Source organism: Rhinatrema bivittatum, chromosome 1 (genome assembly GCF_901001135.1).
Source record: "Rhinatrema bivittatum chromosome 1, aRhiBiv1.1, whole genome shotgun sequence".
Taxonomy (NCBI): domain Eukaryota; kingdom Metazoa; phylum Chordata; class Amphibia; order Gymnophiona; family Rhinatrematidae; genus Rhinatrema; species Rhinatrema bivittatum.
Genome location: NC_042615.1, coordinates 312,821,825 through 312,849,086, shown reverse-complemented (window position 1 = coordinate 312,849,086; position 27,262 = coordinate 312,821,825). Strand labels below are relative to the sequence as shown.

Here is a 27,262-nt window from a genome sequence, read left to right as displayed (position 1 = left end):
ACATGGCTATGGTCCGGTGCCTGGACCTTGCCCCAGTCATGTGACTGGGGCAAGGTCAGGTCAGTGTCATTTTGAAACATTGTGCTGACTGAGCTCAGGGCTAGGGAATGCCCAGGGCCTTTCTATTCACTAGAATGTTTCTTTTGGAGGTAATGGGGTGCACGGGACAGGGTCAGGATGGTGACCCCCTCAGCAGAACCTAATCAGTCTTAATTGGACTTAGAGGGTCTGGGGGAAAGGGGGTGCATTATATTCCAACAATGTATTTTTTCATTCAGAGGGGGAGGAGGTACAGGGAGGGGAACCTGCCTGGGCTTTGTTATATTGAAAGAGTGGTGAGAGTACATACTATGGTGTCTATTTTATCACTGTTGACAGGTTGGGGGACCATTATCACATGATCAGCTACTACAATTTTTATACTTTCACTGTCGGGCCACTCAAGTGATAGCCCCAGGGTGAGGAGAGAAGGTCATGTTTGGCGCCCACACGCTTTTTACCATTTTTGACGCTTTCTTTGGGGGATTTGGATGGCCCTTTAAGGGGGGGTTTCTTTGGGGGGTTTGGATGGCCCTTTAAGCCCCCATGAGTTGGGGGCTGCCATCGCATGGTAAAGGGCAAGGCTGCATTATTTTTCCTCACGACAAAACAATGTGGCAATATAGCCATGATATTTTCTTGGGGGAGGGGCCACTATCATGGCTACACCTCCCCACAATACTGGGGACCCTTCCACAAAAGAAAATCACGGCTTAGTACATCTAGGCCAAAGTTAGCCAACTAACTTTGAATATTGGAGTTATCTGGATAACTTAGCCTACTCACTCAATTCCTCCCTACCTTACTGGGAGCACATCAAGCAGCAGTAGGGCTCTAACATGCTTTAAACAGTGTATATTGCACAATATAGCCCTATCACAGCAATATTGTGCGACATAGGAAAATGCTTATTACCTTCTAATTTTTGGTCCTGTAGTACCACAGATCAGTTCAGACTCCTGGGTTTTGTATCCCTGACAGCAGATGGAAACAGAGAAAGTTTCTTACACTGTACATAACCTAATGTGCCACCTGTAGTCCCTCAGTACTGACCTGTACCCAAGCCAAGATGACCTTAACACTAAAATCCTAAATGCAAACTCCTCCAATGAGCAGGGGAGTGGTGGGAGGTGAAGGTGAAGCTGCAGCCTAATGGAAATTCAGAAAACTATGTAAGTAAACATCTTTGAAAAGCCCCAACAACTCTGCATTATATGTTACATACCAGTATGCGTGGACTTCTCCTACGGTTAGGGCTTTCGACTAACTATAGGCATGAAAAAGTAGCAGGTAAAAACCAATTTTCCTTTCCTGTTCATACCCAGATCAGTCCGGACTCCTGGGAAGTACCTAAGCTCCCCTAAACCAGGTGGGACCTTGAGAGTCTCGCTCGCTGAATACTCTACCCAAAGCACATGGAAGCCGGAGCCCCGACATTCAAGAAATAATGTCTTGGGAAAGTGTATTGCAATTTCCAAATAGCCGCTGTGCAAATTACCTGTGGAGATATCAGTTGTGATTCAGCCCAAGAGGTCATCTGAACACGAAATCAGGCACAGAACTACCCTGAGGTATATAAATCAACTCCATCGTCTCTTTAAGCCACCTTGCAATGGAAGCTTAGAATCCTTACAGACCTTCTTTGGACCACCCCACAGAACAAAGAGGTGATTGGATCTACAAAAAATCAATACTGATTTTCAGATACCCCGCCTTACAACCAAGAGATTAAATCTCTCGCATGAGACGTGGAGGTATACAAATCCAGAAAGGGTGGAAGTTCCACAGTCTGGCTAAGATGGAAGGCTGAAACCACCTTTGGTGGAAAGGAAGGCACAGTGCGTAACATCACCCCAAATCCGAAATCTGCAAAAAAAAAAAAAGAGAGATCTCAGCACGATAAAGCCTGGAACACCAAAATTCTCCTGACTGAACAAACAACCACCAGAAAAACTACCTTGAAAGTCAAGTCCTTCAAAGTTACACCTGTTAATGGTTCAAATGGAGCCACACACATTCCTGTAAGGATCACATTAAGATTCCAAGACGGACAGAACCTTTGCACTGGAAAATTAAAATTCGTAGCCCCCCAAAGAAATTGTATAACATCTGGATGTGCAGACAGAGGATATCCCTGCACCTCATCCCAGAGAAAGCCAAGGCCAATTCCCAAGACAGCCCAAGGCCAATTCCTGAGACAGCCCAAGGCCGGTAACTTGTCTCTCAGTTTGCCAAACCCTCCTGTGGAAAAGCCAAAATATTCAACACCGTAGCCAAAGCAGGCTGTACGTTAAATGTACAGCAGGCCTTGAAGACTTCTCAAATCTTCACATACAGAAAGTAATGGAAGGTCACCTGGCCTTCCATAAAGTGGTAAAAACTGCCTTGCAATATCCCTTCCACCACAGCCATCTCCTCTCAAAAGCCAGGGTATGAAACAGAAGTGATCTGCCTGATCTGAAAATATTAAGCCCTGGTGAAGAAGATTCAACAGGAGTGACCCCAGCAGTCCATCTATGACCTTGCTGACCAGATCCATGAACCATGAACCACACAGCTACTCCAGAGCCACCAAATCATGCTGCCTGGATACTTCTCTATACAAAAGAATATCTTAAGGCTATGGCAAAACTAGAGCATCAATGCCTTCTGCCCTGTCTCCTCTCCAATGGCTGTAAAAAAGAGATGAGTGGCTTTCTGGTCAAGTCCATATGACGATTTCTCCATGTTCTATGGATAAGACATATTGCCACCTCTGACAGCTCCCATTACCTGGGGGTCTAATTTCCTTTGACTGTGAAAAACCACCTGAAAAATGGCCATCCCGGTGATTTGAGACACTATCTTCTCCAAGTACTGTTCCACTAAAAGAAACAACTCCTGGGCCTCTTGAGCCGTTGTCTGATTCTTGTTTACTCCCTGCCTGTTAAGATAGGCCACTATCCTTCTATTGTCCAAAAGGAACCACATGGGATGGCTATGTAACCGAAGCAGAAAGGCAAGCAAAGCATCATGCACTGTTCTCGTCTATAACCGATTGATAGACCAGGAAGCCTCCTACTTTGACCAATGGGCCTGAGGTGACTGATTCTGACACACTGCTCCTCAACCAGAAAAGCTGCCATCTGTGAAGAGTATCACCCAATCTGGAACTTCCAATTTCACACCATGCTCCAGTATGGGCCCAAATAAGCCACCACGAAAGACTATCACTGCCTTCCCCCTTGAGAGGAAGGGGGAGATAGAACTCCTCTGATAATGTATTCCAGCGGGAGACAAGAGCCCTCTGAAGAGGCCGCATATGCACGAATGCCCAAGCACTAGCTCCAATGTCGATGTCATCAAACCTAGGACCTGTAAGTAGTCCCAGACCTTGGGTATCAAAAAATGTAACAGGTGTCGAACTTGTCCTTGCCACTTGAGCAACCTCACTTCCATGAGAAATACTCACCCTTCCTTGTCTAACCGTGCTCCCAGAAATTCCTGTGACTGAGAGGAAACAAGATGGCTCTTTACTCGATTCACCACGCAGCCCAAAGACATCAACTACATCAGTATTTTCTGAACCAGCTGCTGACAGAGGTCTTCTGATTTTTGAGAAACACGTCGACTAACCTGGTATCGAAGTGGGCTGCTAGGTACACTAGCGACTGGGCCAGACCTTAGTTGCTCATGCCAGATTTTCCTCACAATCCAGGGTCCATAACCCCTGCATGATGAGAGGAACAGCCTGCTGATCTAGCACCTTTGACATCATCTGAATTAGCCAAGCTTCCATATAAGGATAGACTAAAAGGCCTTCTTTTCATTGCGCTATGGCCAGGACCCCATTATCTTGATGAACGTCTGTGGTGCCTGCTTAACCCAAACAGGAGCATGAGAAACTGAACACTCTCCCACATCCACATGAAGGAAGGAATCCCTATGCTCCTGCTTTTCAATTCTCTCTTTCTCTCTCTCTCGGTATGGTCTCTGAAGCCCTGTCCGTGCCACCTAACCAGCACCTGCCCCAATTGCCAGCCATGGACAGCCCTGATGCTTCTCCTACTGGCACCACAATGCTCAATGCAGACCACCGAATGCCATGATGCTTTTGCCACACGTTCACTCTGTTCCACATCGCATCCGCGGCACCATCAGTTCCTCAACAGCAAGCACAGGAATAGTCCTTTGGTACCAAAGAGCCAACACCCAGTCTCCTCTGCAGGCAGAGAAGCTGTTGAAAAACCCCAAGACTGAGCTCCCGAACTGCTAAGGTAGCTCCCCTCCCCCACCTCGAACCCCAGTGTTGCACAGATTCCTCTAACTAGTTTCTTGTTCCCTCTTTTTTTTTTTTTACTCTGAGAACAAATAAAGATACATATAAGCCAATACTTACCTTTGGTGCAGAGGTTCCCATTCCAGGAGCATAAGTTGCATGGCAGATAAGAAGAGAGTTAGACCACTGGCTATATCCAGCTACACTTTTTTTGCCAAACTATAGCAACCCAGCCAGGCACAAACTGCAAGCCCACGACTGGGCTTGCAGTGTAGAAAGGCCAGCAGGTACCACCACTGTCTTGTGCAGGATGGAGGATCTGGACCACCAGATGTCCACCCCCAAAAACCTCTAGACCGAGCTAGCAGAAGACTCACCAATCTCTTGCTCGTCCACCTCAAACCAGGAGGGATGGCCCCAACAGGATCTCACAACTCCATCGGAGGACCCAGACATTTTCTTGTCTTTTAATCTTTTTTTTTCCCATCTCTCTCCAGTTTACAGGTTTTACACCATCTACCATCTGCTGCAAACAAAGAAATACTAAGGGACTGCAGGTGGCATATTAGGTTATGTACAGTTTCAGTACAACTTCTCTGTCTCCATCTGCTGGCAAGGATGCAAAACCCAGGAGTCTGGACTGATCTGTGTACAAACACGAAACACAATATTTTACATAGCTCTGCCTAGATTCACTCCCCTATTACAATGAGCTACTTTGAATGTGATTTGCATGCATGAATTTCGCAAATCTATGCAAAGCAGCTTATTAATAGGAAATCTCATAATAACTTATTGTGACCAACTAAGACGTTGTCAGCCACATTAACAACACCTATTGAGAAAATGTTAATCTAACATGGGAACCTCAGGACCATAACACGGGTCTAGAGGCTCCCATGTTAGATTTAAAGGACCAAGCAAAAAAAAAAAAGTTAAAAAGCTGACCCCCTGATCACACAGGTGCCACTATTCAAGGTAGCCAGACATACCAAGTTTAAAAAAAATGAAATGCCTTGGTCGTGTGGCAACAACACCCCCCCCCCACACCCCCACTCAACCTTGTTATAAATCAACAAAATGTGTCAACCCCCAAACCTCTTTCAAATCTATAATGCCCCAGCATGTTCTCCCCTTCCCCAATCCCTCCCAATGGTAAAAACAGATTTCTTGGGGTAGAGTCCCCCTCCCCAAACCTCCCCCTTTACCCTCAATCTCCCAAGTCTTAAAATCTCCACCCTTCTGAATCTCCCCAAACCAGCCTCTCGCAACCCTAACCTCAAAAGTGCAAACAGGCTCCAGTGTTGAGGCCTGGATGCTCCCTTATCCCTGGGCCCAGTCAGCATCATTTTTCAAATGGCGCTGACCTGATCTTGCTCTAGTTCCGTCCTGGCACCAGAACTTGGCCATATCATGCTTACATTTTGGATGCCTAAAGTTGTCTATAACAAATTAATAGATGTCAAGAAGCTTAAAAAATCAGTCCTAACTTCTACAAAAGGTTTCAATTTCAACTTACCTGATAATGACTAGGACCAGGTGTCCCAGCTGTTTCTCCTTTAGAAACTGGAAAATCTCGAACGGTTGAAGATCCAAAGGCTCCTTTGCATTTGTTCCCCTGATCAGCTTTCTTTAAGCTTTCTTCTGCAACACAGTAGTTTAAGATATTGTATGATCCTGGACCTATGTGAAAAAAACAAGGATATTTTGTTATTCTATCCAAACCACAAAATGTTGACAATTTTATATCTATTTATATTTTATTGCCTGGTGGTCTCTAAGGCTTTGATTCAATCTTTTGGAGATAACCAGACAGAAAAATTATTTTATATGAACTGGGGATTCTGACAACACACAAGACAGTGTAACTTCTGCAGTAAAACCAAAATTGATTTTTTTCAGTGCCAGAAAGCAGCATAACATCTCTAGAAAAGGAGGGGAAAGAAATAACAGGGGTAGATATTCAAAACATAACCTGCTAGCTTAGATCTAGATTCATCATTTTGCTATAAATTTCAAATGAATAGTGCACATGATAAAAAAAAGGGGCGTGGTTATGGACATTTTTTAAGATACTGCAACATGCACTATTTGACCACAATGTGCATTAAATTTATCAAGAAATAAGCGGCAGGCTGCACGGAGGCCAGGGGCAGATGAAGGCCTTGGAACATGGACGGCTCAGTCGAAGACATGGATACTTGTACGAAGACTCAGACGAAGACGTGGATACTTGGACAAAGACTCAGGGAAAGACACTTGGACACTTGGACTGAAGACTCAGGCGAAGACGTGGAGACTTGGATGAAACTCAGGAATGAGGTACTGAAGACGAGGATTCAGGAACAAGGTTCAGGATCAAAGTCAAGTACTAGGTTGAGGCTGCGATGCAGCGCACCCTACACAGCCCACCCATGGGACTGGTTGCGGACCACACCTGAAGCAGGGCAGGTTCCAGAATGAGAAATGAAGCAAGTGCGAAGAACATATCCCAGATACTGTAGAGGCCTGCACTGGGGCGCGCCCTACACAGCCGCCTGTGGCTGGTCACGGACCACGCTGAAGCGGTGCAGGTTCCAGCAGCGTCTAACACATGGACGGAGCAGACACAAGGGAATCCGAGGGCCAGAACAAGATTCAGGACACAGGACCAAGACAGGACTTGGCTTCAGGCAAGGATTCAGGACACAGGACCAAGACAGGACTTGACTTCAGGCAAGGATGACCCTCCAGAGGCTGGTCTTGCAGGCGAGAAGGCAGGCCTTGTGCCACGAGGCGCCCGACACAGCTCGCCCATGGAGCTGGTCGCGGACCACGACATGACACGCCAGGAAAGGTGGCGACAAGGAACCAGAGGTACAGGACATCAAGGCTGGATCACTGAACATCAGGGACATCAGGACTAGATTACGGAATGAAAAAGGATAGTTCTTTTCTTTGTATGGCAACTCGCCAAATCATCATAAAAAACCACATTCCTAGGCATTCATATTTTATCCTGATTCCAAATATATTTTTTCATTGCATCAGAAAAGTAAATATTACAGTTTTTAGTATGTTATTATGGCTATTAATTAATAATGTACACTGAAAAACAGTGGCATTGCAAACCTGGAGTTTTTGGTTGTCTGGATTCTGGAACAAATCGAACAGCAGTCTGCCCAAATGATTTTTGCTTCCTTCCTGTAGTATTCCATGAGCGCTGAAAATCTGTACGACGTTCATTATATGTACCAGGAGCTGGTGTGTTTGATGTCAGACGCTGAAATCTCTAATTAATCACAGGGGGAAAATATGCTGATCATAGGTTGTAATATACAATAAGTTATCCTAACAATGTCCACAATATATATTATTCTACTTCAGGTAAATAAGCAGCTAAATCAAAGGGACTTTCATAAGTAATTGCAAAAATGTATATTATATATCTGAGTATTCACTGCACACATACAGCCTGATTCAATATTGTGCATTGAGCCTAGCGCACAGGTTAGTGAGTGTTTAGATGTGTGTTTTGGATGAGCTAGGCTAAAACCCAATGCAATAAGGGGATTAGCATGTCCAAAACGCATGTCCAAACCAGTGTGTAGCTAATTGTGCTCATTACATGCATGTAAATGCATATAGATGAGACTATTAGCTATTACCTCAATGCAAAAAATCACTGTGCACCCAATGTGCACATTTTAACATGGAAAAATTAATGCCAGCCCCAGGCCTGGTGTTAAGTCTTTACGCGCACCAAGCCATCTGAAAAATGCCCCATAAAGCCACAAAAAAAGCCCCAAATGCTGCTTTTCTTTGCTTCCTCCTACTTAGTATCGTCCCCATACTAAGCAGGTCGAACCACAGGAAGGAGCATGAAAACAAAAAAAATTTGCTGGCGGTCATGTTAGGAAAACAGACACCCATTAATTGAATGTCTGTTTTCCTAACCCGTGGCTGTGAGCGGGTTAGGAAAACTGATGCTCATTAATTGATGCCATCGATGTGCTAGGGATGCACATTTATCCCTAGTGCGTCTTTTAGTACAGCGGCTCATTTGCCTATTGCATTGAGCGCCCAGGAGAGGTGATTGTGCGCGCATTCATAAAACATGCATCCACTTTGTCTGCACATTTTTGCTTGCAATTTATTGCATAGATATAATCATTTCCAATAAGTTTCTTACGATTTTTTTTAGAGAGCATTTAAAATAAAAGGCAAGATGACTTTCCTTATAATCTATATAAATAAAAATGTAAAATAGTTTGGATGTAATCGATAATCTCAGAAACTACTGCACCAATTGCTTTCAAATTTGGACACAACCTTGCTTTCACTTTCGGCAAGGTTCTTCTCTATCTAGATTACATAGATGTCACACGGTTACAGAGAAAAATATGTTTTTACATGTGTGTGGGGAAAACAGCGACTTCTGTTGGACAGACATGCAACATATGCTATCTACCTTGGGAAATGAAGCTGCTGTACTGCGCATGCGCGGGCGGGAGCACACGTCGGGCACAGCAGGACCATCATGGCGCTGGGAGGAGCAGCAGCGGCGAACCAGCGGAAATATCGGGCGTGGTGGTGTTGGCCTGCCGAACTTCGACACCTGGGAGGAGCTGCGGCGGTGATCTGGTACGGCTCACGTGCACAACAGGGAGGGATCCTCGCTGACCTCGCGTCTTCGGGAGCGGGCCGCCCAGAACCGCACAAGAGGGAGAGGGACGGGGGGGGGGGGGAATCAGCTGGGAGGGCATTGCGAGCGGGAGGGGATCTGAGTCAGGGAAGGAGATTCAGAGAGGGTGTGCTGTCACTGACGAAAGGGTAGGGAGTAGGCAGGGAGAGGTGACAGTGAGGGGAGGGAAAATGAAGGGGGCGGTGAGTGTCAGGGGAGAGACACAGAGGGGAGAGGTGAGTGTGAGGGGTGAGAGTTGGAGTGGGGACAGGGGAGTGAAGTAGGGGTTAGTGACCAAAGGGGGAGGGGTGAGTGTGAGGGGAGAGAGTTGGAGTGGGGACAGGGGAGGAAAGGGGGGGTGAGTGACCAAGGGGGAGGACGATGTGTGACTGAGATATATGAGCAAGGGGAAGGGGGAGGGGGGAAAAACCCGACTCTGCCACTGCATCGCGTGGCGGGCCACTGCGACACAGAGGGGAGAGGTGAGTGTGAGGTGTGAGAGTTGGAGTGGGGACAGGGGAGTGAAGTGGGGGGGGGGGGGGGTTAGTGACCAAGGGGGAGGACGATGTGTGACTGAGGTATATGAGCAAGGGGAAGGGGGGGGGGGGGGAAAAGAACCTGACTCTGCCATTGCAACGCTTGGCGGGCCACCGCTAGTGTAACATAAAATGCTAGTGAACCTTATTAGCAAAAGTAACTTATTTATTTACTTAATAACATTTCTAGTCTTTCCTGATTTAAATTAAATCTCCAAAGTGGTATATAGCAATAAAACACAGTACAATAAAACATCAATCAATTCAGAAAACACATGATTATCAGTCAGCAATACAGATTGGACTTCCAGTTTTCCTTAAGTCCCATCTTTAATTTCTTTAAAAATTTCAGCAGATCTTGTCTCTCCCTAATCTGCAAGGGTAGGTCATTCCATAAATTTGGTGCTCTGGTGGAAAACATTCTGTTCTGTAATCTTACAAATTAAATATAAACCCAAAGAGTGAAAAAAATATATTACTGTACAACCAAGATTCCACTCTATAATCAGATGAACATGCAATGTTTCTAAAATGGCACTTCCGATAATTTAGAAGACCTCACTGGCTTTGATAAAAGACCACAATGACCGGGTAAGATATCATCAGCAGGGATTGTCTCATGAAAGCGACAGATGGTAGATGCCTACAGATATGCAGCAGACCTATTAACCCCTGAAGAAAAGGGTTGGCCAGAAATTAGAGGAACGTTTGGCCGGATTTTAGACATTCGTCTGCACTCATCGTTACTGTTAGCAATTATCTTACTGCTTAGGTGCTCTATAAGCTTTGCATGAACTTAAGAAAATATGCAAGCAACCCAACAATCCTTCTGGATTTAATATAAGAATACCTCTTTTCAATATATTGTACTTGCAACAAAAAAATGACTTTAAAAACATTACCAATTTGTGAAGTGAGACTTTCATAGACTGATGGTTACATTACAGTCAGCATGACCCTCTAGGATTAAGACACTGAAATGTATGGTACAGTCTCAGTGCCATTATATGAGGTCTTCTAAATTATCTAAGTGGCATTTTTGAAAGATTGCATGTTAAACTGTTCTGTAATCTAACATGCCGGAATTCCTTAAAATATGGTAACTGTACTTAAAAATGATGTTGCAGTTCTATAACCTACTTGTTTTTTTCCAGGACAGTTGGTTTTTCATATGCAAGTGCCTTTCCCCTTAAAATTTTAAAGGCCAGCAATAATACCTTAAATTTACAGCTGGATCTAATGGGGAGCTAATGCAGTTTTATTTTTTAAAGTGATGCTGCATGGTCCCACCTCGGGTGCCCCAACACTAATCTTGCCACTGTATTTTGAACAACATGCAGGCTCCATATTAACGAACCTAGTAAACCATGATAGATCGCACTACAGTACTCAACCATAGCCATCACTAAAGCATAAACCACTAATTTCAATGCTCGAATGTTCAAAAATTTTCAATTGATGAACCATTCTCAACCGCAAATATGCCATATGCACCACCCCAGAAATATGATTTTCAAGACTCCAAAACATCCCTAATGTTTTAATCTTTTCATTGGCTGGAACTACTGTCTCTTCAATCTTTAAATAGAATTTTTCTGGACCACCACTAATCTGTAAAAGTTTGATCTTACTCAAATTTAAAATTAAACCACTGCAGTTCAGCCACTTAACAAAAGTTGTCAAGCAATCTCCAATATTTTTAAAACAAATTCAAAATTTGGCCCCAAACCTATAAAGATTTGAATATCATCTGCATATTAAAATGGAACAAATTTGAATGACCGAATTAGCTGCCCCAACGGGGTCAGATAAATATTAAAACATTCTGGCGTGATTATTCCTGACTGAAATGTGTCAAAATTTAAAGATATTATAGTAATTCCATCAATTCCATTTATTACCTTAAAAACTTAAATATATACACTATATACATACTGTGTATGTTCCTATGTACCCCACCCCAAACTTTGGAGAGAGCAGGATATAAATGATTTTAAATGTATTTAAATAAATAGATACATACATATACATACATGCAGAGAGATACATATACACGAAGTATACATTCAATATGAAACACTGCATAGGAACTGAATTATCACAGAGCCCAAAGGACTCATGTTGTTCTATTACTGTTGTTATATTCTTGTGATTCTGCCTTCATGGGCAGCCTCTTACCTTCTCTCTGCCTGTCCCACAGCCTGGAAACCGTAGTCCCTGGTCTTTCTTGTGGCTGGAGCCGCTCCTCAGTCTGCCCTCTGCGGCTTGAGAGTTGCTGACAATGGGGGGCCTGTTCCTCGGCCCCATCCTGCTCTTTGGCGTTAGCAGCAGCATGGTCCTGCACAACTTCCTGCTTCCTGTTCCTAAGGCGCGGGCCGCATCTCTTCACTAGATTTAAAGGGCCCACGGCCGGATATGCCCTGGGCCCCATCTGATGACTGTTTCCTGTCTCAGCCCTATAAAAGGGCTTCTCCAACACTTCTGCCTTGCCTCGCATTGGAGTTACTTGCTCCTGGAAGTCTCATCTTCTAGCGCTCCATCAGGTCTTCGTTCTTCGTTGGAGCTCCATGTCTCATCTGCTTCCTGTGTCCGTGGCTTCCTGATGTTCTATGTCTTCATGTATTGAGGTTCCTAGCCCAGGCTTCCTGATGTTTCACTTCCTGATGTTCCAGGCTTCCTGATGTTCCACTTCCTGATGTTTCCGAGGTTCCACCCTCCTTCGCTTCTTCCGAGTCCTCCTGACCCTCAAGCTCCTATGATTCTCCGGATGACACCTTGCTTCGACATTGGAGTCTCGTCTCAGCTGGATCCTCTTCCTGTGTTTCCAAGTCCTCTTGACCCTCCAGCTCCTGTGGTTCTCCAGATGACACCTTGCTTCGTCATTGGAGTCTCGCCTCAGCTGGATCCTCTTCCTGTGTTTCCGAGTCCTCTTGACCCTCCAGCTCCTGTGGTTCTCCGGATGACACCTTGCTTCGTCATTGGCGTTTTGTCTCAGCTGGATTCCCTTCCTGCGCTTGTTCCGCTCTGCGCGTGGTCCATGACCAGCCTCTTCAGGTTGTGTAGGGCATGCAGTGGGACAGGGTGGTCTGCGACTAGCCCATTGGGTCCGCCCGTGTCGGTGGGCTGTGTAGGGCGCCCTGAGAGACAGTGCCAATGTCCGAACCTTCCCAGCTTCTCGTCTCGTCCAAGACTCTTCCAAGTTTCCTGTCTCGTCTAGAGTCTTCCAAGTTCCTGGTACACATCCAGAGTCTTCTCGTCTCATCTCGAGTCTTCTGTGTCACAAGGCCTCTGCCTGCCCTCATCCTCAGTCCGGCCTGCTGCTTCTTGCCGATACCTAGCAGCAGTCCGAAAGGGCTGGAAACGGTCAGACTGTTCACTACCAACATAATGTTGTTGGCTTCCAGAAGCATGCAGGTCCGGCAGAGGGTTAGACTTTGTCTTCGCCCATGCGGGGACATGCCTCACCAACCCTCGGTGCTATCTTGGATTCATCTGGGATCGTGCCGAGGCCCAAGGGCACATAAAATCCTCTCTAGTTGGAATCGCTCTCCTAGCGAAGTTGGAATCGCTCTCTGGATGTGTACCATAGATTTTCACTATTTTGTAAAATTATAATTTGTCCTAGCAACTGATCTTACCATTCAAATGTGAACATAAACCATTTTAAAATATTCATCTAATGGGTAATTTCTAGATAGAGTTTGTTGCTTAAAACAAGACTTAACTTCCTGAAACTCAACCTTCCTTTAATTACTTGAATTCAGATCATTTCTTTACAATGAATCAGCCAAAAAAACACACCAACATTTTAATAATTTTCGTCTTTTGTCTTCCAAGCCACAAAACTGCTACCTTATCTATACCTGAATGTGTTATAATATAGCTACATTATAATAAATGCCTATGCTAACCCCTAGGGAGGGTAATTCTTAAAAGCATTTCTGTGCGTAATGTAAAGTTGCTTACCTGTAACAGGTATTCGAAGACAACAGGAGAAAATCATCCTCACAAGTGGGTGATGTCATCTGATAGTGCCGAGATGGAAAAGCTTTCTCTGAGTTCAAAAGAACCAAGAAAATTTATCTGAGTATCTGCAGACCTAACAGCACTACTTGAATCTCCTCAGTCTCTATGGTAAGCTAACATTCAGCTCTAAGGGGAAGAGGGTGGGACTGTATGGCCGATTTTTCTTGTCTACAGAGAACACCTGTTACAGGTAAGCAATTTTGCTTTCTCCATGAACAATTAGACAATAATCAGATTATCAAGTGGGGTCTCCCAAGCTGAGATTTGCATATGAGTATTTTTCAAGTTCCTATATTAATGGAGCATTCAACTTATATTGCATTAGAGGATGGAAGGAGAGTTGAAGGAATTAAATAAGTTCTTGAGACCTGCTTGACCAAAACTAACTGTCTTAATATGAAGGATTTTCTATGCAGTAATGAGTAATAAATGATGGATAGAAGTCCAGATGGCAAAACCTATTTTTGCTTCATTTCCATGGAAGATAAAGAAACTGTGGTAGCTCTGACTTGATGAGCTTTCACCTTACTTTGAAGACATTGTCCATCTGCATCTTGTTATGCTCAGGCTTGTGAACCCTTGGCCAACGTGAGGATGGTATTCCTTTCGGAGGGTCCGTAGGTTCTCTCATCGGGTGGCGAGGCAGAGCAGGAGACAGGACCAGCTGCCCTTGGCACTGGAGACGGAGGCGAGCGCAAAGGCGATGAAGAGACTGGATGAGACGCAATCTTCACCACTGGAAGTCTGTGGCCCCCCAGGAGGAGCCCGTAGGGACCCAGACCGCTGGGACTTAGGTGGACCTTTGAGAGGAGAGGTGACGGTGCAAGGGCTGACTGGAGCTTCACCCTGGAAGCCCATGGTCCCCCCGGGAGAAGCCCATAGGGACCCGGGCCACTGGGACTTAGGTGGGCCCTTGGAGACGGTAGTCTTGAAGGAGTCCTAGGTCGGGTGCCAGAGGGTCGTCGCTCACCAGTCCGAAGTCGTACGCCAGAGAATCACCACTTGCCAATCCGAAGTCAGGAACCAGAGGATCACCGTAAGCCAATCCGAAGTCAGGAACCGGGAATGTCAAGATGGAACAGGAACAAGATCCAAGGCTTAAAGACTCACCGAAGCAAGCAGACTAGACAGCGCTAGTGGATGTTGCCAAGTCACTGGATGAGCAGAGGAAGCTGCCTTTTATACTTCCTCTGCTCTGCCTGATAGAGAACAGGTGAAGCCATTTAAAGGGATTAGGTCCCTTTAAATCAGTGGATGAGGCGCGGCCATCTTGAATCTCCCCTGCGGAGGGGAGACGCCGCTAGACGCTGCGAGGGGGGAAGCAGGATGGCTTCCCCTGCAGCGAGCAGGATCGGAGGCCGTGCAGGCGCGGTGGCCCGAATCGAAGCCCTTCCCCGGGGCTCCCGCGGCAAGAGAGCGCCGCAAATCAGGTAGGGGGCCACGGTCGTGGAGGGCCATGGTCGCGGGACACAACAGTACCCCCCTCTTTAGGGAGTCTCCCCGGAGGCCTGGGTTTAGCTGGATGGTCCTTGTGGAACTGCTCCAGCAAATTCCGGTCCAGGATATTAGCCAGTGGTTCCCAGGAGTTCTCCTCGGGACCGAAGCCTTCCCACGCTATCAGGTATTCCCATTTCCTCCTGTGCTTCCTCACATCTAGAACCTCTCAGACTTGATAGGTGAGGTCATCTTCCGAGGTCACAGGTTGCGGGGTCGGAGGCGTGCTGGAAGGCCATGACAAAACCAGAGGCTTCAGTAGGGAGACGTGGAACGTGTTGTGGATCTTGAGAGACGGAGGGAGACAAAGTTGATACGAGACAGCACCCACTTGCTGGATGATGGAAAACGGTCCGATGAACTGCGGGGCCAGTCACGATGATGGCAGCTTCAACCGGATAAACTGCATGCTCAACCAAACCTTTTGGCCCAGCTTGAGAGGCGGGTACGGCCTTCTGTGCTGGTCTGCGTATCTCTTAGCTGCCTGACCAGCCCTGATCAGGGCGCGTTGCGTGGATATCCACAGGCGATGCAACTTATCGGCGGAGAGTTGAGCTGTCGGAGATGCAACCATGATGGGAACAGGCAGTGGCGGGCATGGCTGCTTCCCATACACTATCTGAAACGGGGAGGACCCCGTAGCTGCTGAGATATGGGAATTCAGTGCAAATTCGGCCCAGGGTAGCAAGCTGGCCCAGTCGTCTTGTTTTTCATTAACATACAGATGAAGAAATTGCTTTAAGGTCTCTTTTATCCTCTCTGCGAGACCGTTGGATTGTGGATGATAAGCGGATGTGTAATCTAGGGTGACGTCGAACTTCTGGCAAAGGGCCTTCCAGACCTTAGCGGTAAATTGAGGCCCTCGATCGGACAGGATGCCTTTAGGCAGGCCATGAAGCCGGAAGATGTGCTGGACGAATAGCTGAGCCAGCTGTGGTGCAGATGGCAATCCTGGCAAAGGCACAAAATGCGCTATCTTGCTAAAACGGTCGACAACCACCCATATTACGGTGCTGCCATTGGAGGGTGGCAGATCCACCACAAAGTCAGTTGCCACATGGGTCCATGGTTACGCAGGGGCAGGCAATGGTTGAAGTAAGCCTGGGGCTGAACCGGAGATCCTCTTGTGGTGAGCACAGGTCTGGCAGGACTCCACGTATGCCTGGACATCCTTATTCACCTTGGGCCACCAGTAGTACCGGCGCAGGTGCTGCAAGGTGTGAGATTGCCCTGGGTGGCCTGAACAGCGGGAATCGTGGGCCCACGCCAGCACTTGTTTCCGCAAGTGTGGTGGAACTAGGGTTTTTCCTGGTGGGATGGTGGTGGTAGCTGCCAAGTGGATCCGGGATGGCTCAATGAAGTACCGTAGTTCCTCAGAAGCCTCCATGGAATCAAATACCCGTGATAGGGTGTCAGCCTTGGTATTCTTCTCAGCCGGTCTGTATCGAAGAATGAAGTCAAATCGGGTAAAGAACAGGGCCCACCGGGGTGGTCGGGGATTGAGTCGTTGTGCCCGGTGTAAGTACTCTAAATTTTTGTGGTCTGTAAAGACCATGAACTGGTGCTGTGCCCCCTCCAGCCATGGTCGCAACTCTTCTAAGGCCTCTTTGATGGCCAAGAGCTCCTTGTCACCAATGGCATAGTTCCGCTCCGCTGGCGTGAACTGGCGGGAGAGGAAGGCACACGACGTAGCTTGTGGCCCTCAGAAGCCTGACTCAGGACGGCCCCTACTCCCTCTGAAGATGCGTCCACTTGAACAAAGAATGGTCGATGCGGGTCGGGATGTCGAAGGCAGGGTTGCTGCATGAATGCCTCCTTGAGGCGACGGAAGGCGGCCTCCGCTGCTGGGGGCCACTTTTTGGGGTCTGCTCCTTTTCGTGTCAGGGCTGTCATCGGCGCCACAACGGATGCATAGTGGGGAATAAAAGACCGGTAATAGTTTGCGAAACCCAGGAACCTTTGGAGTGCCTTGAGCCCGGACGGCTGTGGCCAGTCCCGAATGGCACTTAGCTTTTGCGGATCCATACGGAATCCCTGACTGGAGACTATGTATCCCAGGAAGGGAAGAGACTCCTGCTCAAACAGGCATTTTTCCAGTTTCGCATACAGCTTCACAGCTTATGTTCCCTGAAACGTTGCAAGACTTGGACAACATGCCGGCGGTGGGCGGTCAAGGAATCGGAGAAAATCAGGATGTCGTCCAAATATATTACCACACATTGGTACAGAAGGTCGCGGAATAATTCATTCATGGTATTCTGGAATACTGCGGGGGCATTGCAAAGTCCGAATGGCATCACCAATTACTCATAGTGGCCGTCCCGGGTATTGAAGGCCGTCTTCCACTCATCACCCTCCTTAATTCGAATGAGGTGGTAAGCCCCTCGAAGATCCAACTTGGAAAAGATCCTTGCCCCTTGCAAGCGGTCAAAGAGTTCAGAGATGAGAGGCAAGGGATAGCGATCCTTTACCGTTAGAGCATTCAAGCCCCGGTAGTCTATGCAGGGACGAAGTGTTCCATTCTTCTTCCCAACGAAGAAGAATCCAGCCCCTGCTGGGGACTTAGACTTCCGGATGAAGCCGCTCTCCAGGTTTTCCTTGATATATTCATTCATGACCTGCGTTTCCGCAGGCGAGAGGGCGTAGGTAAGCCCACGAGGGGGCTCAGTGCCAGGAAGTAGATTGATGGTGCAATCGAAGGATCGATGAGGAGGCAGAATCTCGGCCCTTTGCTTCGAAAACACATCCGCATATGAAGCATAGGGCGCTGGCAAGCCCGGAAGGCCGGTGGAGGCCACAGAGTAGGAGACTGGGATTACGGGTTGGAGGCATTTACCATGACAGCTTGGGCCCCAATGGGTCAGCTGTAAACTTTTCCACTCGAACTGGGGACCATGTTCTTGGAGCCACGGGATGCCCAAGACTACCGGGTGCATCGAGTGCTCCAGGACATGGAATGACATCTCTTCCCGATGAAGGAGCCCTACCCTTAACTGGGTAGGTACTGTCCTGTGGGTCACGCAACCTGGGAGGGGTCTCCCTTGGATGGAGGAGATGACCAGAGGAGCAGAGATGTGAGCCAGTGGAATTTTTAGGTGCTCCACCAATTTCTGCATTATGAAGTTGCTGCCGGCGCCTGAGTCGACCAGGGCTAACGTATGAAACTCACCCGCAGGTGACATTAGCACCACTGGAACAGTTAATGGAGGTGCAGATGAAGTTGAGCCTAGGAAGAGACCTCCTCCTGGTCCTAGGCACTAGAGTTTTCTGATCGCGCAGGGCAGGTGGCTATGCGGTGGCCTGCTGCGCCGCAATAAAAACAGAGATCCTTCTTGATTCTCCGATTGCGTTCGCGAGAGGACAACTTCTTCCATGGGACCCCGGGGGTTTCAGATGCACCCTTGGATGGAGGTGAGGACCTTCTCACCACCTTAACTGTCGGAAGGCGAAACCTCATTCGGCGATCCACTCGGTTCACCAACTCTATTACAGCATCAAGGTCATCAGGGAGTTCTCTCGTGGCTAGCTCATTCTGAAGGCGTGAGGCTAGCCCTTCCAGGAAGATTCCGTGCAGGCAATCTTCCCTCCAGTTCAGTTCTGTGGCCAGGGTGTGGAATTCCATTGCATACTCGGCCACTGTCCGAGTGCTCTGTCGCAGGCGGAGCAGTTACGAAACTGCAGTGGTTTTGCGAGTGGGTTCATCGAACATCTGTCAGAAGGCAGACAAAAACTGACTCAAGTTCCTGAAAACAGGATCCCCTCTCTCCCACAGATGAGAGGCCCAACTCAGGGGCTTCCCATCCAGCAAGGACATAATATAGTTGGTTTTGACCAGGTTGCTGGGGAACTGTGCCGGAAGCAAAGCGAAATGGGCCTGGCACTGGCTGAGGAATCCTCGACACAACTTCGCATCTCTGGCTATCGGGAGGGCGCCGGGAGTTGTGTTGGAGTTACAAGCCCCAGGTCACCTCTGGAGGTCTGGGTGGTGTGCGGCTGAGTAGCGCAGGCTCCTTGAGCCCCAGGCGGAGACGGCAGTGTAGGATTCATAGGCCCTAGTGCCTCAAGGCGTTGGGTTAGACTCTGCATGGAGGAAACCAGGGCGTCCAGGGTTTTCTGCTGCTCCGCCAGGCGCTGGGCCATTCCTGGAATGGCCTGGCGGGCAGATGCCTCTGCCGGGTCCATGGACTTGGCAATCTGTTATGCTCAGGCTTGTAAACCCTGGGCCGATGGGAGGATGGTATTCCTTTCGGAGGGTCCATAGGTTCTCTCGTCGGGTGGCGAGGCAGAGCAGGAGACAGGACCAGCTGACCCTTGGCACTGGAGACGGAGGCGAGCGCGAAGGCGATGAAGAGACTGGATGAGATGCAATCTTCACCACTGGAAGTCTGTGGTTCCCCCAGGAGGAGCCCGTAGGAACCCAGACCGCTGGGACATAGGTGGACCTTTGAGAGGAGAGGTGACGGTGCAAGGGCTGACTGGAGCTTCACCCTGGAAGCCCGTGGTCCCCCTGGGAGGAGCCCATAGGGACCCGAGCCGCTGGGACTTAGGTGGGCCCTTGGAGACGGTAGTCTTGAAGGAGTCCTAGGTCGGGTGCCAGAGGGTCGTCGCTCACCAGTCCGAAGTCGTACGCCAGAGAATCACCAGTTGCCAATCCGAAGTCAGGAACCAGAGGATCACCGTAAGCCAATCCGAAGTCAGGAACCAGAGAATCACCGAAGGCCAATCCGAAGTCAGGAACCGGGAACGTCAAGACGGAACAGGAACAAGATTCAAGGCTTAAAGACTCACCAAAGCAAGCAGACTAGACAGCGCTAGTGGACGCTGCCAGGTTGCTGGATGAGCAGAGGAAGCTGCCTTTTATACTTCCTCTACTCTGTCTGATAGAGAACAGGTGAAGCCATTTAAAGGGATTAGGTCCCTTTAAATCAGTGGAGGCGTGGCCTCACGCCTAAGGATGGCGGCGGCCATCTTGAATCTCCCCCGCGGAGGGGAGACGCCGCTAGACACTGTGAGGGGCAAGCAGGACTGCTTCCCCTGCAGCGAGCAGGATCGGAGGCCGTGGGGGCGCGGCAGCCCGAATTGGAGCCCTCCCTCCGGGGCTCCCGTGGCGAGAGAGCGCCGCGAATCAGGTAGGGGGCCGCGGTCATGGAGTGCCACGGCCGCGGGACACAACATATCTCTTACTGTTATAATCAATCAAAACTTGAAGTGGAAAGTTTTTTGTTGTTTTTTTTAAACTAAGCAACCCTGTTTGACAGCATTGAAGGAGCTGAATAGTTATGAAGACTTTCTGTACAGCTTTGTTCCTCCAAATAAAACAATAAATCTCTTCTGTGGTAATAAGTATGAAGAACCTGTTCATTCATATGGGTGTATGGGTTCATAAAATATTTGTGGCAACAGAATGGATTGATTTAAGTCGAACTGAGAGACATTTGGCAGAAATTTAGAATGGGTTTTCAAAACTATTCTGTCGTGGAAAATTTGAGTATAAACACAGTATAAAACTGAACAGAAGTAACTTATCAAAAATAAAAAAAATTCTGGGGGCAGATCCAAGATGGTCAATCGATAGGCACTGCACTCCATCGGCTTCTCGGGTATTCTCAATGTTTTGTTTCTTGCAGTTCCTTTTAACCTGTGATGGGTAGAAAGCGGAAACCTAGGACGGGGCCTTACCCTGCAGAACCTCCGGTGACTCCTTTTTCCAGTCTGATGGATGCCCACGTCCTGCGCAGCAGCTCGGCATCGCGGACTCAGCCGTTGGAGAGAGAGGAAGGAGAATTTGAGCTCCCCTCTCTTCCTGGCTCTCTGTTACCTCTCAGCCCCATTGAGGGAACTTCACCGGGTAATCTAGCTGCTTCTAGAGGGGCCCTAAAGTCGAGGGAGACGCCGCCAGACCAGAGTGCCAGCAAGCCCAGTCCAGCAGGGAGCGATAGGGCAGCGGCAGCAGCTGAGAGTTCAGATTTTCACCGAGGACAACCCGGATTGGGAGGAGATTTATTGCCAGGAGGTATTGGGGGCAACATTGTTCAGTCTGTCCCTTTGAGAATGCCTATTTTGATGCCTGCTGTTCAAAGACCTAGTTTTTTTACCTTGAGACAATCTGGGAAGCTAATTTTACAACAATTAAAAAGTTCTGGCTTTTTCCAACACAACAATTGAAATGGATCAACAAGTTTCTTCTTTACGAGATCAAGTAAGTGGTATACAGCAAGCACAATCAGCTTTGATTAAAGAAAAGGGCAATATGGTCCTGAAAATTGAAAATCTGGAAAATGTTATTAAGAACAGGAATTTAAGATTTATACATTTTCCTCAAGTACCCCTAACTCCTCCTAGGGAGATGTTTAGGCGGTATTTAATGGAAATTCTCCAGATCCCTGAAAATGCGATTCCACCTGTGTCTACGATTTTTTAGTTGCCGAAGTTTAAAAAATCATAAGTACAAGGAGAGAGAGCAGCGCTGTTAATTCCTGTTGGAGAATCAAGTGTGAATATTTCAACTGTGTTGGAGACGTCGGATTCAGAGTTAGCTGTTCCACCTACACTTATTGTGACTTTAGCACTTGAACAGATAAAGATTGGTTAATGAGACTCTGTTTTCGACATAGGACTGAGTCCTTTCTTAAATGTAAAGTTAGAGTCTTTCCTGATGTCTTGAGGGAGACTCAAAAAAGGAGAAAATCTTTTCTCCAGTTGCAACCACAGGTTCTGCAAATTGGGGGTGTTTTCTTTCTAAAGTTTCCATGTAAGTGCATGATAAAGTATCAAAATAATTCATATATATTCTATGATCCCCCACAGTTAACTCAGTTTCTTATAGGGAAAACTCCTATGTTGCCAACTCCCAGCTCTAGTACATTATAGTTCCCTATAGATAAAGAATGGCTGCTGTTGTCCATTGATATATTTCTTTGATGTATTACTTTGGGTTGGGGAAGGATCCGCTCCCATAATGAGGACTTACATTAAGAAAAGGGAAATGTTTGTTTTCTTGATGTATATTTCTGCTATTTGTATTAATCCTGTTCTAATATTTCTGATCAATTTTAATCTGGTTTATTCTGGAAAATGCAAAAATAAAAAATAGAAAAATTCTTCTGTTGCTAAATGTCTGAATGATGCATTCATGAGTGGAGCTAAGACTAAACTGACTCCCAAGGAGCAAGAAAATCTTTAATTGGTGATTTAAAATGGGTTCAGCCTTTCATGAATCTGACAATTGAAAAATGATGAAAAATAGAAACTCCTCCCTGATTGAAACTTGACCACTAGATGAAAAACCTTTTACATTTGAAATTGAAAGACTTTTTGGTATTTTCTAGAAACTACAAGAATTTTGCTTACTTCAATAGGCAGCTATACAGAAGACACGTTGACTTTCAACATTCATGCAGTCACAGCCAAGGATTGAAAGTTCGGATGAAGGAAATCCAGGATGGAAATATTCTCAGTCTTATTCAATGCTAAATAGTTAGGTATTGAAGCCATGGAAACCAAGTTTGATATGGCCTAAAAGGGGCTATCAAACTAATTAAACCCTTTTCTACTTATTTCTATTTTTTTATTTATTTAGATTTATATTCCGCTTTTCGCACTTTTTTCAGCACTTCAAAGTAGATTACATTGTTTTGCTTATAAGAGGAAATGGAGGGGGCAGAGCACATATAAAAACCTTGATTCCATGGGACTGAAAAAGCATCCAATGCTAGACTGTTTCTCGCTGGTTTCCTGGAGCAGTGGGTGACGACTTGGTTGTTCAATGGTGTCACAAATAGATTTATTTTTTGAGTGCCTCAAAGATAAAAGAGTTCCTGTGCTATGTGATCATCCAATGACCTTTCAAAGTGGTTATAGTTGGAAACTTAGGGCCTGATTTTCAAAAGCATTTATGTATCTAAAATACTGGAATTTGAGTAAAAGTGGACATGGAAATGATTTCACAAGTACTTTTACATATAATTCAAAGATGTATTCCCAATCACAGAGCTGGAGCAGGAAAACAATTTACAATCATATTTTTGATTTTTGAAAGATATGCATAAATATACCTGTATATATTTATACCTACTCCCAAGTAGGCATAAATGTGCCACATAGGGTTTTGCATACACTCACTAATTTTTGATGCAAACATACATGCATAAGTCTGCTATGAAAATTTGGGCTGAAGTGTTTATGTATTTTTTACACACAACCCTCAGTTCTACGCAAACTATTCTAAAATTACCCTCCATGTGTCTCCACTATCAAATTTTTGTTTCTGGGGACCCATAAGATGTATTTTTTGGCAAATTGCTCATTTTCAAATCTTGTAGGTCTACTGACAAAAATTGAGAGTTTGTACTTCCTTATAGAACACAGCTACTTGGTTTTTATTTGGATCAATACAACTTTGTTCTTTAACCAGAGATTGGATATCTTTAGACCACTGAAGATTTCTCTTGGCTACAGATGATTTAAGCGGAGTAATCTTTTTTATAGAAACCAAATTCCTTGAGAACTAAAGTGGCTCAAATGAGCTTCCTATCCTTGGATATAAGGTTAGTGTAACTTGAAATTGAGGATGGTACAAAAAACTGATTTGAAGGATCCAGTCACCATGCCAGAGAAGGTATGAGTGTTTTGGATATCTTCACTTTGTGCGAGTTTGGTTGTAAATCCTGGTTCCACTGAAAATTCAGATACCATTGAGATATTCATAGGGGACTATGCCACCATGTGGCTCAACATTTTCATGAAGAAATGGGCAAAAACCTGTTTCTAATCTGAAAGAATTAGTATCATTTTGGTCAGTTTGTGCATTCTTTATTGAGGGAAGAACACTTTCTCTTGTGTGGTATCCAGGTGAGCTCCGACAAGGGCTATTTTACGAATCAGCTCTATATTTGATTTTTAAAAATTGTTGACAATCCTAGGGAATGATGTTCATTATTCAAAAAGTAGAGGAATGAGCTACTTGAAGGGTATGACTTGATATGAGCCAGTCATCTAACTACGGAAAAACAAAAGACATTGTTCTTTCTTAAATGAGCAGTAACAACTGTAAGGAATTTTGTAAACATCCTTACATTGAAATAGAAAACACAGTACTGGTAATGATCATTGACAATGGTGAATCATAGAAATGTCTGTGAGCCTTGAGAATTGAAATGCATACATAGACATCTTTGAAGTCTACAGTGGTTAGCTAATTATTGATCTTCAGTTGCAGGAGAATGATGCCTAAAATGATCATCCTGAATTGTTCCTTGTTTAGGTGCTTATTGAGATTTCTGAGGTCCAATGATGTAAAAAAATACCACCTCTTTTCTTTGAAATGAGGAGGTATTTAGCTTAGAATCCTGTGTTCTTTTGTTGTATTTGGACAAGCTGTACTGCATTTGTAGAGAGGAGAACTGACAACTCTTGCTGGAGTAGTTGGATCTACTCTGTTCTTATGGAATGGCTCCTTAAAGGATAGTTTAAGGGAGAGGATTTGAAATTCAAAAAGCATCATGGTTTTATGACTTTTAATTTCTAGTGGTTTGCTATTATCAAAGACCATAGTGGGCTAAAGTGCTGGACATTTCCCCCCACTGGAAGATTTTTAAATTTGATAGGGAAGCTTTCTTGATATTGCAGTCAAAAGCTAGGATTAGATTTTGGATGTGTTTGTTGGAGAAGTTTAGGTTGTGTTCTGTCTTGTGCCTGCTCTGCTGCTGTTGTTGTAGGTGAGGTTTCTGTAAAGAACAGGCTTGGTACTTTCTTTTTGAATAATAGTGTAGGGTGATAAAGGAGTAACTGATTCTTGTGTTTGTTGCATTGACATGCAAATATTGAAAATGACTGTTTAATAACAAAAAGGGCTGAAGACTTTTATTGAAGTTTCTAAATTTCTTTAAATATACTACAATGGACAATGGCATGCTGGAGATTGACAAGAACTGCTGAGGATCTGAAATAACATGCAATATGCTGTTTTCAATCAGACAAAATGTAGTCAGTGACTGTTTAAATATACTGCAGATGGACATCTGATGCTAAGAGCTACAAAATAGTTATGACTATAGCCATGACTGAATACGGCTAGTAGTACCAAATAGCCTGCCTATTCATATGTATTTATTTATTTAACAGTTTTTATATACCGATGGTCATTGGGAACATCTCATAGGTAGCAAGAAACAAAATGCAGCAACAGGCTTTACAATGAACACGGAACTAATGAATAAGGGGGGGGGGGAATGGGAAAAGGGAAGCAATGGGGAAGGGGGGGCTCTAACTTGGAAGAGAAGGAAAAGTGGGAGAGATAAGATAACTGACATTTACAACAGCATCACTTTAAGCATCAATATATTACAAGAGTATACAATTAAGCATCAACTTGTTACATGTTACGTTACCATAAAATATAAGGGGTTATATTGACATGTAATACTTCTATTTAGTTTCACAGGAAACTGATACAAAAGAATATGTTATGGAATAGGTTGAGTTATAAACTAGATGGAGTTGCAGAGAATATCAAAAAGAGGGTCATAGGGCAGAGGATGTGGGGCAGAGGAGGGTCACAGAGGATCATAGAGGGTTGTAGGGCAGAGGAGGATCATAGGGCAGAGGATGTTGTAGGTCATAGGGCAGAGGATGTCACAGGGCATATAGGATGTTGTACATGAAGTTCTTTTATGAGAAAAATAATTGGAACACACATCTAATCAGAAAGAGACACTTGTTCTCAACTGCATTTTCAAGGTATTGTTGGATTCGTGGACCCTTGGGCCGATCGAAACCACAGGATGAGTTGCTGAAGATGTTTGCAGCAGTGGCCCCGACCGGGAGGCGGCAAAGACGGACTCGTGGATGGCTGAAGGAAGGCCTCTGGAAACCCTATGCGACCAAGGGCTTTGGCGAGGAAGAAGGAGACGATGGAGCCGGCCCAGTATTTTATTTATTTATTTATTTATTTATAGGTTCTTCAGTAGTGGGAAGATCTTCGCCCTGGAAGCCGATCCTCCCCCGAGAGGAGCTCGTAGGAGTTCGGCCGCTGGGACTTAGGAGATTCACCCTGGAAGCCGGAGTTCCCCCAGGAGGAGCCTGTAGGAACCCGGCCGCTGGGACTTAGGAGGGCCCACGGGGGCCGAGCCGGATGGAGTCCAAGGTTAGGTGCCAGAAGGTCGTCGCTCGCCAGTCCAGAGTCAGGAACCGAAGGATCACCGAATGCCAGTCCTAGGTCAGAAGCCAAAGAGTCAACGTAAGCCGGTCCGGGGTCAGAAGCCAGAGGATCACCGTAAGCCAGTCCTGGGGTCAGAAGCCAGAAGATCACCGTAAGCCAGTCCGGGGTCAGAAGCCAGAGGATTACCGTAAGCCAGTCCGGGGTCAGAAGCCAATCAGGAACAAAACGCGACAGGAACGCCACAACTGTAGACAGGAAATACCTGGGAACCTCGTTGCAAGGCAAGAAGAGGATCTCGGTGCAGGGTTTAAATACCCTGAGCGTCTGATGTCATCTAGGAGGCAGTGCAGTGGATTCCCGCGCTGGCCCCTTTAAGACCCGGGGCCTGCCGCGCACGCGCAGCTAGGGGGCGTGGCCTAGCCACGGAGAACGCCGGCAGTGAGCGCGGCGTGGGAGCGCCGTTCTCGGGGCCTGCACGGCCCGACCGAGGCTCGGGGGAGCCCGAAGATGCGGCGAAACCGGGGGGGAACCGCGACGGGGTGAGTGGCGGTCCCGGGGACGGCCTGGGATCGCAACAGTACCCCCCCCCTGTGCCCCCTCCCTGGAGGCCGGGGCTTGGCCGGATGAGCCAGATGGAACCGGCGGAGGAGATCCTTATCCAGGATGTGAGAGGAGGGTTCCCACGAGTTCTCCTCGGGCCCGTAGCCCTCCCAAGAAAGGAGGTACTCCCAACGATGCCGTCGGAACCGGACATCCAGCACCTCCTTAACAGTGTACGTGGCTCCCGGGTCAGAAGTGGCAGTAGTGGGCTTCGGAGGCAAAGGTCGAAAGCGGGAGAGGACCACCGGCTTGAGGAGAGAGACATGGAAGACGTCATGTATGCGAAGGGTAGATGGAAGACGTAGGCGGTAGGAAACCGCGCCAACACGTTCGGCTACCTGGAAGGGACCAATGTAACGGGGCGCTAGCCTCATGGACGGAAGCCGGAGCTGGATGTTCTTAGTGCTGAGCCATACCTTTGAACTGGGCAGAAACACTGGAGCAGGTCGCCGAGACTTATCCGCGTAAGCCTTGAACCGTGCGGCGGT

General features: G+C 46.6%; 1 protein-coding gene across 2 annotated transcripts in view; it reads right to left on the bottom strand.

Annotated features, from left to right (window-relative positions):
- The window catches only part of STPG2 (sperm tail PG-rich repeat containing 2), a 1,290,079-nt gene that overhangs the window by 830,608 nt on the left and 432,209 nt on the right, over positions 1–27,262 (bottom strand). For both annotated transcript variants that reach the window (XM_029597484.1, XM_029597489.1), the window contains exons 9-10: positions 7,409–7,568; positions 5,817–5,980 (exon numbers count right to left, since the gene is read on the bottom strand). In XM_029597484.1, the coding sequence (XP_029453344.1) occupies positions 5,817–5,980; positions 7,409–7,568 (324 nt within the window). The remainder of the gene's footprint in view (positions 1–5,816; positions 5,981–7,408; positions 7,569–27,262) is intronic.